Source organism: Ciconia boyciana, chromosome 26 (assembly GCF_034638445.1).
Source record: "Ciconia boyciana chromosome 26, ASM3463844v1, whole genome shotgun sequence".
Taxonomy (NCBI): domain Eukaryota; kingdom Metazoa; phylum Chordata; class Aves; order Ciconiiformes; family Ciconiidae; genus Ciconia; species Ciconia boyciana.
The window spans coordinates 202,416-217,585 of record NC_132959.1 but is presented as its reverse complement, the minus strand read 5'-3'; the positions used below and the strand labels follow the sequence as shown (position 1 = coordinate 217,585).

The 15,170-nt window shown below is 41.8% G+C and overlaps 1 protein-coding gene across 2 annotated transcripts in view; it reads right to left on the bottom strand.

Annotated features, from left to right (window-relative positions):
- The window catches only part of ASH1L (ASH1 like histone lysine methyltransferase), a 63,263-nt gene extending 48,170 nt beyond the window's left edge, over positions 1 to 15,093 (bottom strand). Inside the window, exons 1-2 of one of the 2 annotated variants that reach the window (XM_072846995.1) lie at positions 14,910 to 15,093; positions 6,311 to 6,833 (exon numbers count right to left, since the gene is read on the bottom strand). In XM_072846995.1, the coding sequence (XP_072703096.1) occupies positions 6,311 to 6,733 (423 nt within the window). In that variant the 5' untranslated portion in view covers positions 6,734 to 6,833; positions 14,910 to 15,093. The remainder of the gene's footprint in view (positions 1 to 6,310; positions 6,834 to 14,909) is intronic. The other variant, XM_072846996.1, reaches the window with a different exon arrangement.
- Positions 15,094 to 15,170: the final 77 nt, after the last annotated feature.

Here is a 15,170-nt window from a genome sequence, read left to right as displayed (position 1 = left end):
AGCCTGCTGCTCTTCTGCCAGGATGGAGCAAGAGGCATGTTTCCTTCTGCCCACATACAGGCCTGGCACTTATGTGGAAACTACTGAGTCAGCACGACACATGACACGACTCCAAACACAGAATCCAACCGCTTCAGCCAACACTCTTGGACATACCTGGGATAGACTGTGAGTGTTAGAGATCTTAACTAAATAGGATCAAAGTAGTCTTGCTGATCAACCTGAATGACTAGCTTCACAGAGTTACATCCTCTTTTCTATGGTCTTAAAATTTTGAAAAGAACTTTGGAACAAAATTTTAATCTTCTTTGTTCAGTGGACTTAAGACACATTTGAAAAATTCACCTAAATACTGACTTGGGAATTCAACTCTTCCTTCCTGTGCTCTGTTAAAGTGAATGGGAGGTATTGCTATCACTAAGGAATATCATACAGATAAGACTGAAGAATAAGACTATTGTAAACAGATGATAAAAATTAAGTAGTGCACAGCCATGAACTTCAGGAATAACAAGGTATTTTCTTCCATTGTTGCCTTCCATACAGAAAATTAATTTGAATACACTGCTCATATACTGAGGAAATCAAGTAAGTCTCTCAGCTTAAGCCAACATCAGTACAACTCTACCAGCACCAGTCACAGCATAAGTGGTGGTACAGACCAACTGTAAGTATTTTTAAGAAAATTACCTAGAAGCTAGTGAAAACAGATCAGCCCATGTGTCTCATACTAGCCTTGATCACTGCCTGTTTCTTTACTAGGTCCACACTAAAATCCTTCATGTACCAGAAGCTCAATTTCACTAGCTGCTACGACCACTGCCCTACCAGCCCAAATGTGTTTCCAGAAAGTAAACAAGATTTCACAAGAACGGTGATATGTCACTGATCAAAGTTCTCCTTTTGGGGGAGGGTGGCCACGAGCATCAGTTGGGATCGGATGTCTCTGAACCTGCTGCAGTAGTAGAACAAAACCCACCAGTCGTATCGGTTACTGGTTTTAAAGCTGTGGTGTAAAAGAGACTGTGGTCTATGGAGAATAGTTTGGCACTTAGCCCAGCTTTTCTGTGGCAGCTGCAATCTTATGTAAATTATGCTGGAGCGTCACATTTCAGGAACTTCCCCCCAACCCTCATACTCACAAAACATACAGCTGGGAGGCGGGGAGCAGCCATGATAAGTCCTACTGTACTGGAGACAAAAAAGGTGCCACGCTTTCCTGAAATAACTTCTATTGCGCAAACAATCACTCCATTAGATGGGAAGGAGAGATCCGATGTCCAAAACATGTTACAGAGTGCTTTCACTGAGCAGAGCACTTCAAAGCTTCAAGGGCTGGCGTGGACACATTCACACGCAGCTCTGCAAATGCCTATCTAGTCTCTTGTTGTCATTTTGCTCCTGGAGCTGGAAGCTGGCCTTACATGCAGCGCATTTAGTGTTTCACTTTTGTGGTTCCAGGGGGGAGAGCCCTACTTCACTGTCTGACTTGAACAAATGCACAGTTTTATACCAGAGACAGCGTAAAGTCAGATTTTAATGCAGATAGTTTTGTGAGGACTACTAACAAATCACTCACAGAAAAAAAAAAACCCAACCCCCCTAACATCTCGTAGTTGTTTCATCCATGTAACTCACCTAGTACGTCTGCAAACAAGCACATACTTCAAGCTTCTTCACCGATACCTTTAAGTTGCAGCACAAGTTGACTACGCCACGTAAAAGTCTAAAACATTTTTTCTTGGATTACATGCATTTTCAGTCAAGAGTTCTAGACCTATTCTCTGTTACTCTGGCTTTCAGAGGGTAGGCTTAATCTAGGTGCAAAGCCGTTTAAAAGATCTAGATTACATTACATTAAAAATCATTTTGTGCTTTAAAAACTAAAACATTTATTTCTGTGCAACTGGCTGGCTTAAAATTCTATCCAACAAAAGAATCACCCAAAGCAATTACATAAAACGTAAGTTTTCATAAAATTGGTATTATTGTTAATTTTGCACTGAGCTGAATTTAAAATTCTAAATCTCTTATGTGGACATATGGTTTCTAGACTTGCATCATTAATCTGAAGAATAAAAATTCCAGGTTATTTTGATATAAACTATTAACAGGTTATAATCAATCATTCCAGAATCAACACAGGCACCAACAGCAAAAAAATTTGCTTTACTTCTAAAAAAGGCATTCATTGTTACACTACAGCATGATCTCAGGGTTTAGTGTTACTAGATTATTATTTACTGTTGTTATTATTATTGGTACTTATTTGCAAAAAGCTTAAGTGTAGATAATCTTTCACAAGAACAAGGATATCTCCTATCACGTCTGGTGTAAAATTCACACTTCTCACACTAGAACCAAATCAGGAAACGCAAGATACTCTCAGCTTCCAAAAGCTGAAATAGTTAGAAGAAAACAGATTGTTAATGAAAATTTTGTCTTTTAATTCTCTTGAGAACTACCAGCAAGCAATAAGGATTTTTAGATGTACACACACATACAGAGATTTACCCATTATTACTTTAGCTCTTGTACTTCTGGCCAATGCACCGGCTATAATTCAAATAAGCATTCTGAAGCAGGAATTGCTTGTGTAGTCGTGGCATCAATATATTCTACACAAGTTCCCCAAATAATGAGTAAAAGTGTGTTTGCTTTTATTTTTCACCACCAAGACTTTTTGGTCTTTTCTAAAAGCAAGTTTTAGCTAACTACCATGAAAAAAATTACTTTGTGTAAGTAGTCTAAGACAAAAACTTATGTCGCAGATCCTGCAGAAAAATATTATTGAGCTACTCGAAAAGGAAAGAAAACAAACCACTTATTTAGCTTTGTTACTTTTTTGTGTGAAAATTTTCAGTTAGTGGCTATGATTTCATCAGCAAACTTTCCTGCAGAGCTTCCCTACATAACCAAGGGCAATAGAAAGAACTACAGAATACTCCACTCAGCAGTTTGACAAAGAAATAAGGAGATGGAGCGAAAGGGCATGTTCCAGCTTGCTGCACTGTTTTACCATGACTATTTTAGAATTACAGCAGGCTGTTACGGTCACTTCTTGCCTTCCTATTATTTTCTAAAACTTTAGTAATGCAACTTTGCTATGTCATTGTCTACATTTACCTTGCATGTGCAGGGAAACCATTCATACACCTCTTGGGCTAGAACTAGCAGAAGCAAAATTTGTATTTATGTCTAAGGCTCAGGTTTTCAGGCTTAGCAAAGGTACAGTAGCCATATAGCAATGTCTATCTGTCACAGGACACTTTTCTGAAAGAAAGAAATCCAAGTTTCATTTTCAGTGTGAAAAAGCAAATTGAATACTGTTTTGCTACTACAGTAACTTCTAATTTTGTTTCTCTTAACACCTGGGAATCTTTGCCATTTCCAGGTCTCCCTTTTCCGTTCTGTGATTTTCTCTTCAGAAAACTATTAGCTTTTTTGTCTACACGTTTCTGGAGGACAAACTGTAAATATACAATTTATCCACTTCACCTAACCCACTCATCTTTCAGAATGGAGATAAACCCTCTACCAACGTAACTGAAGACCCTGCCCAAGTTTTAAGAGTCCTTTCAGCAGTAAGCTTGAGAAAGAAGCATAGCTGTCATAGATGGGAGTGCAAAGTATTTTCCTACTATTTTAATTCTTACATTGGTATTCCCAGAAGATATTCACTACTTCTCTTTGTGCCTTAGTGGTTAACTGATTATACTGCAAGTGCTAAATTTCCATTCAAATTCTTTATTTCTCCTTCAAAAAGTACAGAGAGTTCAGTTTCACAGCTCAAAGTATTGCCACACCTTGCTCCGAACTGGTCATACATTTGCTTTTTTCCCCCTTCTCTCCATTGAAAGGAAAGATTAAGGGATCACTTTCATTTTCTGAAGTGTAATTTGCAGTGTGAAAACTTGCTTTATTTCATTGTAATAAGAAAAAAAATCCCTCAGGTATCAAATTCAGAACATGCAATGGTTTTAAACCATATTTACCATTTGTTCCTAGAAAGACACTTTAATCACACTTGCTAGAAATCAGTAGGATGCTGTAAACCATCATTTCTAACGGCAGAAGTGCTAGAACAGCAGCAGGGAACATACAGAGTTAAACCACTTGAAAACCATTTTAGTACAATCTGAGAGAGAGCGAGCAGAGTATCTAAAGCAAATTATCATTAGTCAGGGATTTGAAACTATTTTAAGTAATGCAAATTTAATGCAATGGATCTGTGCTTCTCTACACTATGTGTTTAGATTGTTCACCAGACAAGGAGCAGGAGTACCTCCACTTAGAGTAGCTGGAATTAACAAGTGATATGGTATCAATGATATCATATATAATATCCATAATATTTAATAATATCAGTAATACTTGTTTCTCAACTTTCTAATTTTCATCTGAAACATAATGGATCTCTTGAAGAAAAACCTAGTATATAAACAAAGATGTCAAGGATGAAGAATCCATGCTGTCACCACCTGAATTTAAATATTAATTATTCTCCCCAGTAAAAATTCCCAGGGCACGATCTCTTGATGCAACAGGAAAGTTTCCATACTTAACACCTCTCTTTGCTAGGAAGAGCTTTTCAGTTGCAAGTACCACCTCAATTCGGACATCAAGAGAGATTAAGGACTGGATATTCCAGATTGGCCCAATACTCAACTCATTGCAATATAGTGTTGTTAAAAAAAAAAAAAAGGAAAAAAAAAGAAAAGAAAAAATGAAAGTCATCAGTATAATGACAAACTGTGATCTACTCTTCCAAATTTTTTCAAGATGAAGTTAGAGAAATCATTAGAAATAATCTTGTTCTGAAATGGAAGAATGTCAAATAAAGGCCATAGCCAAAGTTTTAAGTTACGTAATGTACCACTTGAGAATTTCTTCTTTGATAGGCTAATGAAAAACGCCTTTCTGTTTATAACAGAGAAAAAAAAGCCCAACACAGTTGCATGGTAGAGTCTGGAAAAAGTAATTTTAGTCATTACCCATAACATACAACACACATGTTCTTTCAGGGCATAATTTATTATTTCTCTTTGAAGATCCTCCTCCTCAAGGAAAGCTTAAGTCTGGGTATGCCAGGGGAAAGAAAAAGGTTTGAGTATGTCAGACAGACATTGTCTCAGTACCAGATAAAGGAATTTTCCTTCCCTTTGGGTAGGCTCTACCTTACGAGATACGCCAGGACAGATTTATGCAGGTAGCCTCATGAATAGGACACAGGCTAGAGAAATGAAAAACCTTCAGCCTTGGGAACCTTTGAAACAGGAGCCCCAGGAACAGACAACCCATGCGAGGGAAGGACTCTAACTAATTTCCAGGGACTTGTATTCTCTTGCTGAATTGCCTGGCGTTGCAAGGTTGCACAAGGCTCCATAAGGAATGTGCAAGGAAACTGGGAGAGATAAATATGCACTCATAAGGAAACACAGATAGGTGCAAGAAAAATGGGAGTGAAGAGAAGAACTTCAGCTTTAAATCAGTAGGCATGTACTAAAAAGAGACAGATCATGGAGGGTATATTCTAACATTTTATTAGTTAGCAAAACTTCTATGTATATTGGAAATAAGAGCATGCTGTAACAAAACACTTCTAAAACATAGCATCTACGCAACTACATTTATAATTCTTGCCATTTATCCTATTTTCCCTATCTGTTACTGCTGCTCTTACTTGTTACATCATGCAGATCATAAAAACAAGACATCCTCAAGGCAGGGCTATCTCCTTACATTTGGAAAATACCTGGCACATCCCTTAAGCCACTGCATTTATATGCAGTTTATCACCAGGCTGTTTTCTAACATATCTGGAAAAGTATTTTTTACTTTTCAGACACTGCTTGCTATGTTCATTGCAGAGCGTCAGTTGAGACACACAGCAAAAACAATGGTTCTAACAGGGAAGAAACAAATATAAATCCCAATACTAGAGACAAGCACAGCAAATACACAGCCCCATTTAAATACAGACAAGACCCCCCACTTTCTTCTATGCAAGAGACTAAAAATTATGCTATTACTTTTCAGAAATTTACCTATGATGTTCGCTTCAAGTTAACATGGGAATTATCTTTCACAACTGTTAAAAAAACAATGTTGGCAAGCTGTGAAAGAGCAAAAGCATTTTTTTCTGTCGATGGAAATTAAATCAAACCATTTCTAACTTCAGAATCTTCCGTATCAGAGGTTACATGGAAAAAGAGTTAGTAAAACATGATCATGCAGAGATGCCAGAAACTTTTAAATACAGTTTAAGTTTACTATGACTTGTAAAACACTACATAAACACACTACTCACTTGTTTTGAAGGACAGTGCTCGTTCTTCTCATCTGTCATCTTCCCACTCTTCGGTGCCCTTCTTGGTTGCTTGATGCTGGTTTTTATAGCAGGCCGGCACACATAATTCTCAAGGTTCTTGGGAGGTTTTTTCGTTCGCTTTGCTTGAAGACCAATCTTCAATTTCAAATTTCCCTCTGAAAAGTTTGTTTCTTTTACTGAAAACTGTTGCTGTGCATCAGTCAGAGCCTCATTCTTCCCATTCTCCGTACTGTTCCCCTCCCGATTCTTCTTCTTACTATCGTCCTCTTCCTTGGTGCAACTTTCTAGTTCTACTTCTCCTTTTCCCACCAACGTGCCAATGTTTACTACAGAGGGGCTTTTCCCAGAAAACCCTTCAGAATCAGAACCCAAGCCTAACATAGCAGTATTCCGAGGGTCCATCACAGGCGGAATATATGCCTTCAGGTAATTTTAGGGAAGATTTACAGAGATATGTTCCACAGAAGATCTGCTCTACTATTGGCAGCCACCATCTTTTACTCTGAAGAAGAAAAAGAAAGACAGAAGTAAACTTCAATTTTCTAGCAGAAATGAAATGAATATTAAAAACAATTAGAAAGCAAACAATCATATCTCAGACAAGCACAATTACACAGCTGATGTTTCAAAACACCAACCCTGCCTGTAACCTACTACAAAAACACAATTTATCTGTAAAACCACTTTTAGACGGTAGGTGAAAATCAAAAGTATGTGACTATTATAATTTCCAGTTCATCCACAGGACACTTCAAATGATGGTTAAGGTGTTTAATATTGATCATCAAAATAACTTTTCTTACTTAAAAGCAGAGCCCAGTTACTTCTAGTACTGCCACTCTTAGTCTGGACTCACTGAAACAGTTGCATCTAAGGAATGATGCAGCTAATGAAACCTATGATAAAGCATCCAAAACCCAGAGAAAATCCGATTTTGATAATCTGAGCCACTAGGAAAATTGAGCTTAACCCAAGTATGCATTGGTTTCCAAACATGCCACAAAATCTGCTTTTTAGTCGAGGACTTTCCACGATTCCAGAAGAAGGATGGGAGAACAGAACAAAAAACCCCATCAAACAACCCCACCAAATACATTCACACACTAATTTGTACTTCCTAGAGCATGGGAACGGAAAAGTCCACACTTCTACCATCAGAGACATTGTTATGTATATATAATTAACCTATTTATCATAAGGTATTAGAGGGAACTTTTTCACCTTAACTGCCGTAAGAACTAAAGCAAAAGTTGGATTGAATCAACTTGCTAACGCAAGGGTTTCAAATCCCTGGCTGGCAGTTAACTTGCACAGTGTGCCAGCACAGCCTCCGTGCTTGCAGAGACCACCGCAGAGCTGTAAGCTGCTGTTTCCCCCACTGCCAAAGAACAAACAAAATCGGTGTACCCCATTATATTTTTATCCATGGAAACACAAATCATCACAGAAAGAATCTGCAGAAGATACAAATATGGTCTATGGTTAACTACCGAAGAGGACAAATGACAGGTTACAAAGGAGAAGCTAAACGTATGCATTTCAATATGGTCAGATATTTAGGGTATGACGTAAGAGAAAGGACACAAGTAATGTTTACGGAACTGGGAACCTGAAAATCAGCAACCCTCAAAAGGATTCTGTGCATAGGTTGAACAGGAACTCCTGGTGAAACGTGACAGCCACAAGGACATACACAATCCTCGCAGTGTACTGAAAAAGCATCAGGTCTTTTTGACCCTGCTATGGCAACACATTGTCCATATGCTCGTCCACCCTGTGGGTACGGCACACCGAAACACTCCAGATCAAATCCTGCCTAGCCTTAACAGCAGCGCGGGCGAGAAGTTCTCCTTTCTCAAGTTCCAGGAGCCAAAGCAGAACAATCCAGGTGGATGTATTTGGTTTAGGGGCATTCTACGCAGGAAGTGTTTCAATATCTTAATAATTTCAATATCTTAATAATTTCAATATCTTAATAATTTTTGAAAATGAAGTATGTCAGAAGCAGGACTGAAAAAAATATCAGTGTATTGAAAAGAGCATCACAGGAACCAAAGCAGCATGATTTTCTGTTCTTATCTCCTGTACAATTATTAAGGCTCAATTGTAAGGAATGCTATGACAAGATTTCAACGGTTTCAGTGAACTTTGAAATGAGTTTCAATGGTTTCAAAAAAGTTTCAATGAGCTCTGCAATTATCTATGACATTTGGCCTCCTGGCAGGTCAGCACATGCACACTTGAGCCCATCAGCACATGGCAGGTCCCAAAGCCATATGCCTCTTGTCCAGACAGTAATTAGAAAAACAGCAGTAAGGAGGTGGTATTTTGAGGTGGCTCAGTAAACACAGGCACTGTATAAAAAGGGGGAAGGATAAGGAATGTGAAAGGCGATACTGGGAGAGGACTAAGGCAACTGCAGTGGACATAGGTTGGAAGTCAGACGCCAGGATTAGTGGGGCAGAAGAAATGCTGCTGAGAACACAAAATGCACATCATTAGAAAGCTAGGCTTCATGGGCTGCGTTCTCAGAGAAAACAAACTTATTTTCACATGTTTTGTGCACATTGTTAAAAGGGATTTCTATCTGCAGCTATGACTTTTCAACTAAGAACATCCTGAAAAATCAAACCCGGTATTATTACTCAGAAGAGCAGAGGTAATTAGATAAAATCTCCATTTTACAAGTAGAAAAAATGGGTAGAGCAGTGTGACACAGGGGGTTAGAAAGCAAGTCAGTGACCATTCCTAGTTCAAGGCCCAATGTTCAGTCCATTAGGCTACACCATGTCATCGAAAACAGGCTTTTTCCTACATACCAATGCACAAAGGGAAACTGGCCAGCAGCAAAATAATTCTAAGGTAATGCATGAATTTTTATTATTCAAGTTCAAGAAAAGGAGAGAATCCTACAGGCCATCATACAACTCTCAAATCTATGTTCACACAAATGTTTCCTTCTCTAGTGGTTATGGTCCAGAACAGCTACAACACTTCAGTCATTTTCTTACAATTAGAATTAATTAATAAGCTTAAAATCTGAAACCAAATTAAATTGAAACAGCACTATCTATACTGCTGTATTTGGCTCCATATTTACTTAATAGCAAGACTTTAAGTAATTACACTCATACACTGACCTCAGAAACTGCAAGACCAAGACAAAGTGCACATTGAGAATTAAAGGAGAACTGTGCTGAAATCTTTCTGTGATAACACGGAATCAGTAACCGACCTAGAAACAAAGTCACAAACTTGATGGCTCTCATAAACACATAGCAGGTCATTTTATTTATCCATTAATTCCTCTCTACATGACAACAAAAATGCTAATCCTGGACCTAATCATCATTTTGCCTCGATCACTGTAATCTTCTTCTCTCTGACTCTCCAATTACTCCACTCTAATTCACAGAAAATGTGTCTGCCAATTTGATCATTTTCATAACTGTGAGCTGATTAGATCGCATCTCTTTGAATCCCAAGAATGCTTTTTCTTCCCTACCTCCTCAAGTTCACGCTTCCTGTCATTGTCTTCATGGTGTGCAGAACTTGGTACCCTGGTTCTTCACTTGTTCCCGTTCCTTAGTGCTTTCTGTTTCACCAGTGACAACCATTATATATGTTTTGGTTTGTTTTTTTTCCCTTTTTTTTAACTAACACCATTGCTTTCTCTGTGCTACTCTTCACACTTCGTATGCCCTGCTTGCACCAGTCTACAGGATCTGTACCATTCTTGCAGGTCATGCCTTGGAGATGTCAATGCAAATGAGCAGCCAAATGATGACAGCCATAGTTCAGAGGCAGCTATAAAAGCTTGCATGAATCTACCCTGAAAACTCCAACAATTTGGTACTTTCAAGACCTAAACTATCATATTTAGCCATGTGGTATAAGGTACGTATCTGTGTCTTCGCTTTCCACATTTGTTCCGTTAATTTGCAAATCTTGTTTTTAATTATACTGTAGGCTTCTTCAGGTAAGAAAAATGGACTATGGACTTGCAACGTACCTGCTTCGATGATACTGATCCCTGAAAGAGATCTTTGCATGTTTCCACTACAAGGACCTTTACAAGAAAAGCACTATATCCATCTGGTGTGCCCAGTAAGATTCATGGGAAACTAAAGCAGTGGAGCCCGATTGCCCACGCCTACAATTAAGTATTTTCTAAGCTTGCATACTGTCATTTCACCACGCTGCTTCATAACTTCTAAGACTAGAGAGTACCGCTACAATCAAGCGGCATGGCATTCTATACCAGGCCAAAAACTCTGCTCAGCAGCTCCTATCCCACTGCTCAAATTTTGCAGAACCACAGCAAGTCTTTCCAAGGCAACGTGAACACTTTTTATTTAAAGACTTTTTTGATGAATGAAACTGCCATTTCCCTGGGGACTCTATTCCAAGACCTAATTCACAGTTTGCAACAACTTTCATCCATGGGATCTCTGGCTAACGTAAATTTTGCTAGATTAAGAACCACCTAGTATCAAATCTCTACATGGCCTTACAAATTATGATCAAGACGTGTCCTAACCATCTCCCTAAGAAGCAAAACACAGCAAACTTCCAGTCTCATCCAGTAGATTCTGCAGATCTCAAATCCCTCCTGTAACTGTTCTTTCCCCACAAGATTAACTAGGAAGCATTTTAACATCCGTTTTGACATGTGCTACCTAGAACTAAATGGTGTTCATTAATGATTTTTCTAATGCCATATACAGTTTTAACACCTATTATTCATTCTTATTCCCCTTTTGGCACATCCAAAGCCCTTTTTGCCCATCATGTGCTAAGATTTCTGTTCTTCTGACCCCCTGCTTTTCCAGAAAAAATATACCAAGGGTTGACTTCTACTGTCAGCTCCTAGATATGTTCCCCCCGCCACCCTCTTAGCAACATTAAATGAGGTTTTTTTTCCCCTCTGTCCAATTTACTAAGTAATCTTCATTTCTGCTACTGTTTTTGTTGACAAAACCATATTGTGACTTTATATTTGGAAGGTGAGTATTTTTCTTTTGATTCTTTCCATTGCTTCAGCTCCAGGGGACATAAAAAAAATTCAGCTGAGTGTCTGAAATCCCAGAATATTACTAGTTACCCCTTAGCCTCCCACAATCCCTTCTCATATTCCTTGTCTTCTTTCTTCTGCTACGGAAGACAGCTACTACACTCAGAAGTTCTTTCTCAAAATGTGTCATAAAACCCCACTATATTTCTCCACATCACTCATCCTAAGCAGCAACACGGACCACTGGCGGTCACCGAAATAGAAGTTCAAGGACCTCGGATTACCTACGTGAGCATTTTTTAAATGTTTAGAGATGGAGACACTTGTCAGAAATAAAGTTACTGTTTCTGTTATACGAGGTGACAAACATAATATTTTACAAATAGAATCTGTTAGATGTGTTTTTGACAGCCATAAAATAACAGAGTACCTATCTTGTCAAGAATATTCTACAGAAGCATTTGTGGCAAAGACAGTACAGGCCACGTGTCAGGAGAGCAAATGGTAGCAGAACAGCTATTTTGTAGGAAGAAACACAGAAGGCAGACACGATGACACTTTGTGAGTACACTCCAGTGGGAAGAAAACTTTGTAACCAGATATAACATTTCGTCTGATCTCTTAACCTTACTTCTGACATCTTAACTTTACTTCTTCTGATCTCTTAACCTTATTTCTTCTGATATCATACCTTAACTGAAAAGTCTGGAAACACGAGATTGAATTTTGACTTGCCTGGTAATTTTGTTGTTTCACTATTCACATGCAAATTAATAAGAAATTGCTAAACACTGCATAACAGAACCCATATTTGATCAGACCAAAGGCTCATTTAGCCTTATGCTGTTAGTCCCAACATTACCCAATACCGATTCCCTCTGGAAAAGTATAAAAAAACCCAAGGTATGCTGTGGTAATTCCACTAAAATATTCTCCCAGCCTCTAAATTAGTGATTCATTACCTCTCAGGAACTTCCTGAGAGGTATGTCTCTACGTCTAATGCCTTCCAATGGATTTTTCTGAACAAAAAACTCTGCTATTTATACGCACCTAGTAAAAGATAATGTAAGGGACATAGTAAACCAGTATTTCACCTTCAACTCATGACATAATGTGCAGACAGTGCCTTTGGTTATGCCAAAAGTACCGCAGTGCTGGGATGGCCATGCTGCACAACAGGTAATGCCGTGATCAGAAAATTAGGAACAAATACAGATTTTGCTTTCACAGAATAATCACGTTAGATCTGCATATCAGGTTGTTTTTTTTCTTTTTGAAAGCTGTGAGATGAAACACATGACCTCACTGGAGCGGAAGAAATGTGTCCACAATGGCAAAAGTCGACCTCTTGCCAATGGCAGCACAAATTAATTTTTTTTTAAAAAAAGTCAACAATCCATTTGACAACAATACTTATTTAAAAATAACTGTGATTCAGTAACTATATGTGCTATTTCCATCTTTCTCTTGTGACAACAGCATTATAATTTCTATCAATAAGCCTGTCTCTTGCACCAAGTGTTTAAGCTGGTTTTTGTATCCTCAAGAACAGTTTAAACTTTTGACAACAACTGAAAAGAGGCTTCTTCTTTTTGTAAATTATGACACAAATTATTTTACTGTTCATTATCACTCAAACATTAAGTGCTTTTTAGATCACTGTTGGCTGCCTGTAGCAATCAAATGTAACTGAAGTCCAAAAAGAAGTTGCAATAATTTTGTCTTTAAAACCAAGATGTACTTAGACCCCCTCAAAATTAAAAAAATCTGTCATATACTCTTATACAGTTTAGAGCAGCTACTGAAGCTTTCATTTTCAAGTAAGAATGCTTCTTAAGAACTCAAGTAGGCAGACAGATGATGATTTTAGAGCCCATCTCTACCCATATGTTCAACCAGCTGCTAGAACTTCCCCATTTCATGCTGAGGCAGAAGCACCAGGGATGGTCTCCAGGTCCTCAAGGATGACCCCGTGAAACACAAGTCTTTCAGGATTCACCCAAAACCACCCTACAAACTCCCATGTTCTTGGAAAACATTGCCTTTGCAGGTGCAATCTATACTAATGCAAGGAAGACAATCAAAATAAACAACAAAAGATGCAAAAAAGGTACACCGCTCTTGAAAATGAAAACTATGTATAGTTAAATGTATGAACGTAAGGTCACAGGTTTCTACCACACATCCATCCTGCAGTCCCTGCTCCCCAAAACTCTCCTAACAAGACTGGAAAGCCAGTGTAAGAACCCACTATCTCAAATTTCCCTTACCGGCTCCTGACAACACACAACTACCGGGAGAGTGAATGCGTGTCCTGAGGCCATCTGATGGAAACCCACATTCCAAGTAGTCTCTAGTTCTCTGCTGGGTAATTAACAGGGTGAAGGAACCACAAACCCAGGGTGAAAAACAGAAGTTAGGAAGTCAGGAGACTATCTAATAGAAGGAAAAGGACAGCAACACATTTTGGCTTCCGATCTGAGAGATGAGTAAGGCTAAGATACATCAGCCTCAACCATCAAATCCCAAACTACCCATCATAAAACTAAAAGGGGATTAAAAAGCCAATAAAAGTCACATTTCAGAAGCGTGATTTTGGGAGGAGGATGGCAAGCAGAAAAGTCTACAAGCCACTGACCTAAACTACCCAATACCCCAAGAAGCAAAAAAACCCAACCTGCCAGAGGGACCCCCGCCTCCACCGCCCCAGCCCCCCCGCTGCCCCCGCACCGCCGCACACGGGAAGGGCCACGCTCTTCCCACCCCTCCGCCCTACAGAAAAACCAGAGTTTCGGGATGCGGGGACCTGCGCACAGCCCTGACCCCCAGGAAACTTCCTGAAACCCGACACGGGCACCGGGCCGACGAGGGACTCCCCCGGGGCCGCTGCCAGGGGTGACCCGCGCCCCCCCGCCCCTCCGGCGCGGCAGCGGGCCAGCTGTCAGGTGATAGCCCGCCCCCCCCGCTCCCGCGGGGCCCGACACAACGCATGAGCGCGGCTGTCAGGATCTCTCCACGCCCGCAGGACACAGGCCCGGCCTCGGGCGTCCCGCCGGCGCACGGCCTCCGTGCGGGCACCGCTCCCGTCACCGGGACCCCCCGCGCCGCCCCGGGCCCCGCTGGCGGGGATACCCCGCCTCCCTCCCCGGCGCGGGCCCGGCTGTCAGGGATCCCCCGCCCCCTCCCGGCGCGGGCCCGGCTGTCAGGGATCCCCCGCCCCGCTTCACGCAAGGGCCCTGCCGGGGTCCCCCGCTCCACTCCGGGCGCGGGCCCCGCCGCGGCCCCCGCGCACGCCCGCCGCCGCCGGGGATCCCCCGCCGCCGCCCCGGCAAGCCCCGCCGCCAGGGATGCCCCGCGCCCGCGAGCGGGGCCCAGGGCGGCGCGGCGGCCCACGGCGCGGCGGGGATGCGGGGCAGCGCGCGCCTCGGCGCCGGTGCGGGGCGGGGCGGGGCGGCCCCCGCGGCGGCTCCCCGGCCAGGCTCCCCTCCCCCCGGGCTCCGGGCCTGAGGCGGTCCCAGTCCCCGCCCGCCGCCCGCTCGCTCGCTCGCTCGCCCGCTCCTCACCGTGTCAGCGACAACACGGCCGGGGCCGAGGACGGGCTCCTCCGCGCCGCATCTTCCCGGCCGCCCGCGCGGACGGGGCCAGGGCGGGACCCGGACCGACCGGCCGCCGCTTCGGCCCTGCTCCGAGCCGAGGCAGCGAAACCAAAATGGCGGCGGCTCCTGCTCCACCGCGAGCGAGCGCCCGGCGCCCCGCCTGCCCCGCGCCCGGCCACGCCCCCGCCCGGCCACACCCCTCCGGGCTAGCCCCGCCCCCGCCGAGAG